The sequence below is a fragment of the Sinocyclocheilus anshuiensis genome, unplaced genomic scaffold (assembly GCF_001515605.1).
Source record: "Sinocyclocheilus anshuiensis isolate Anshui unplaced genomic scaffold, SAMN03320099.WGS_v1.1 scaffold3101, whole genome shotgun sequence".
Taxonomy (NCBI): domain Eukaryota; kingdom Metazoa; phylum Chordata; class Actinopteri; order Cypriniformes; family Cyprinidae; genus Sinocyclocheilus; species Sinocyclocheilus anshuiensis.
In genome coordinates this window covers 28,465-32,129 of record NW_015554233.1, presented here as the reverse complement: position 1 = coordinate 32,129, position 3,665 = coordinate 28,465, and the positions used below count along the sequence as shown (strand labels likewise).

Below are 3,665 nucleotides of genomic sequence, written 5' to 3'. Positions count from 1 at the left end.
TAACATAATGCAAAAAAACTGAAGCATTTAAACAGATCTGTAAGCTAAATATTTTCGGAAAATGTGAACGTGAATTTTTATATAACATTAGTTATGTAAACATCCCTATGTAGTAGAGTTAGCACACTTCTACATTTGTGTGTAAAGGTAACACCGTGTCTACACCCAACATGACAGTTGTTGCGTCTCGCCGCAACAGCTTAAAGTCTGTCTACACTGGACGCGACAAAGTGACCATTGCAAATCATTTGAACTTTGTGTCATAAATGTCATAAATAGAAGAATGAGGCATCAGTTTACTGTCGGGGATTTGTCGCATTGCGGGGGGTCATCCAGTGTAGACCACATCACTGATTATAATGGGTTCTATAGTATTGTGTTGCGCCGCACCGCTCGCGTCCAGTGTAGACCACATCACTGATTATAATGGGTTCTATAGTATTGTGTTGCGCCGCACCGCTCGCGTCCAGTGTAGACCACATCACTGATTATAATGGGTTCTATAGTATTGTGTCATGTCGTGTCACGCCGCACCGCTCACGTCTAGTGTAGACCACGTCACTGATTATAATGGGTTCTATAGTTATTGTCGCGCAGCACCGCTCGCGTCCAGTGTAGACCACATCACTGATTATAATGGGTTCTCTAGTATTGTGTCGCGCCGCACCGCTCACGTCCAGTGTAGACCACATCACTGATTATAATGGGTTCTATAGTATTGTCGCGCCGCACCGCTTACAGTGTAGGCACGGTGTAAGTGTTTTGTTACCGTTCTGTGCCCATCATTCGCCATTTCGTTCCATTGGCCCCCTTTAAACATAAATGGTGTTACATATGTTGGATATTTGTATCATTGTTTTGTTCTGCTGTTCTCTCTTGCTTCTGTGAATGCATTGTTTTCAGATTTGTAATTCCACCTGTCAGTGATGTTTGAACTAGCGTGACAGGTCATTTTCAAAGTTATAACAAACATCTGCTGCTTCCTCCCTGAGAAAAATATTGTTTTTCTTTTCAAATAAATCATCACGTGGAATTACTGTGTGATGAGTTTTTGGTCTAATGGTTGAGTGGGCCGTTTGTCCTTGTTTCTTTTCCCCCATGTTTCTTTATTTTTTGCATCTTAATCCCTAGTAAATGGGTGATCAGTCTTTTTGTTTAAATGGAGGGTTTAAATGCCAGATTGATAGTTTTTGAGACATGTCCTAGAGAAAGTGGGTTAGCAATATTGAGAAGGGGTTCTCTGATTACATGTAACACCTCTTTCATTTGCTTAGTGGGTATAGGATCTAGTTGTATGTTGGTTTCGACGACTTGCATGTCTGAATGTTTTAATGTCTGATGCTTTGTGTCATTGAATTGGGGTTAATTTGTATGTCTTTTTTCGCCCTAGACTTGACGGTACTGAAAGAGTAGAGTCAAGAACTGAGTGAAATGGAAGAGAAAGATCAATATAAGAATCAACATGATTTCTTAACTGGAGAAAACTCTTTTAGTTGCTCACAGACTGAAAAGACAGGAAGTAGTAGTTATTTCATCTGCCAACAGTGTGGAAAGTGTTTCCTTCAAAAACATTTTTTTTAAAGGCACATGAGAGTTCACACAGGAGAGAAGCCTTATGCCTGCCAACAGTGTGGAAAGTTTTTCAGTCAAAAAGAAACCCTTAAAGCACACATTATAATTCACAATGGAGAAAAGCCTTACACACGTCCTCAGTGTGGAAAGAGTTTCACTCAACGTGGAAACCTTGGAGTCCACATGAGTCTTCACACTGGAGAGAAGCCTTACACCTGCCAACAGTGTGGAAGAAGTTTCAACCTGCCAACAGTGTGTAAGAAGTTTCAACCGGAAAGGAAACCTTAATTGCCACATGACAATTCACACTGGAGAGAGTATTTTCACCTGCCAACAGTGTGGAACAAGTTTCACTCACAAAGAAAGCTTTAACAGACACATGAGAATTCACAATGTAGTGCAGGCTTACACATGCTCTCAGTGTGGAAAGAGTTTTGATCAACACAAAAACCTTAAAGTCCATATGAGAACTCATAGAGAGAAATCCTACACATGTTCTGAGTGTGGAAATAGTTTCGGTCAAAAACGGCATTTTGAAGACCACATGAGAATTCATTCTGGAGAGCAACCCTACACGTGTCCTCAGTGCGGAAAGAGTTTCAATTACAAACAACACTTTGAAGACCACATAAGAACTCACACTGGAAAGAAGCCTTTCACATGCCAACAATGTGGAAAAAGTTACAACCGAAAAGGAAGCCTTAACAGGCACACGAGAACTCACACTGGAGAGAAGCCTTTCACATGCCAACAATGTGGAAAAAGTTTCAACCGAAAAGGAAGCCTTAACAGGCACATGAGAACTCACACTGGAGAGAAGCCTCAGTCTCAGAAGCACATGAGACCACATGTGGTCACTGTGGAAAGAGTTTCAGATATAAAGCAGCCCTTAAGTCCCACATGAGTTTTCACATATGAGAGAACTGTATTTTATGTCATTAGTGTGGAATTGTGGCGTTTCACAGACAGGAAACATCTTAGGAATCATGTAACACCAGAGAGAAGCCTTTCTTGTGCCATCACTGTGGAAAGACAATCTTGAGGTTCACAGAAGCAACCCCGATATAGTTCAAAATACCTGAGCAGCGGATTTGGGCTTTGTTTACACCTGGGTTTAAAATGTGTTTTGGTTGATCGGATCACAAATATACAATCTCCGTATCACCGTCTCTTTTGTCCACTTTCGACCACTCCTGTCCCCATTTTTTCAATGGTGGGTAAATGCATGTTTTTTCCGATTTTTTTTAATCAAATGGATAAAATACATTCACGCAATTTACATATCAACGGAATTTTCAATCAAAATGAGACAATGGAAAAAGATAAGTAGAGCAGCAGCTTTAATTTGTTTGGTAGTTGCAAAACCACACCGAATGCTGTAGATGCATGTTAGAAGTGAGGATTGGCGGAGAACATTGTGCTTTGTACATTTTTCATCTTCAAACCAAACTTACAACTTACAAAGTTTATATCCCATCTGGAAAGTTGCTTCCTGTAATAGTTACACATCAGATCAGTAGGCAGAGAGTAGGTGGTCTTTTGTGGCTGTTTGAATACATTTGACCACATGAGTGTTTACACTACAAAAGCAATACGGTCAAATGCATTTTTGACTACCTCTGGAAGTGGTTGAAAGTGGACAAGCTCAAAACATTTGTACCTGATTTTAGAGTTGTCTATTTACTGTCACCATTATGAACTTTTTGTTGTGTTTCTTTCGTTTCCTGTTCTCCTGTTTAGTTTTGTTCCTTTGACCTTGTTTCTGTCTCTCCTTGATTACTTTAATCAGTCCACCGGTGTCTTGTTAATTATCCTAATTTGGTCCATGTATTTAGTTGCTGTCTCTAGTTTGTCGGGTCTTGTCAATGTAATGTGTGTCACCAACCTTCCCCTTGCTTGGAATTACCTATCTTTGAATTTATTAAGACTCTTTACCTTCATCTTTGTCTTTGTGTGTTTTTTGACACCGTAGTGTGACAGAAGACCCAACCTACCAAAGTTAAGCGGCGTGCGTCCCTGTAATTGTTCTTTCTGTTTTTTAAAGTTTTTTTCTTTTCTTATGGACCGTACCAAATTCCTCCTCCTCCTCTTGC

General features: G+C 40.2%; 1 protein-coding gene across 1 annotated transcript in view; it reads left to right on the top strand.

The window, feature by feature from the left end:
* Window positions 1-1,397: 1,397 nt before the first annotated feature.
* The window catches only part of LOC107671224 (gastrula zinc finger protein XlCGF57.1-like), a gene marked incomplete at its 3' end in the record, with an annotated part of 24,070 nt that continues 21,802 nt past the window's right edge, over window positions 1,398-3,665 (top strand). Inside the window, exons 1-2 of the mRNA XM_016464129.1 lie at window positions 1,398-1,755; window positions 2,117-2,394. Coding sequence (XP_016319615.1) covers window positions 1,588-1,755; window positions 2,117-2,394 — 446 coding nt within the window. The remainder of the gene's footprint in view (window positions 1,756-2,116; window positions 2,395-3,665) is intronic.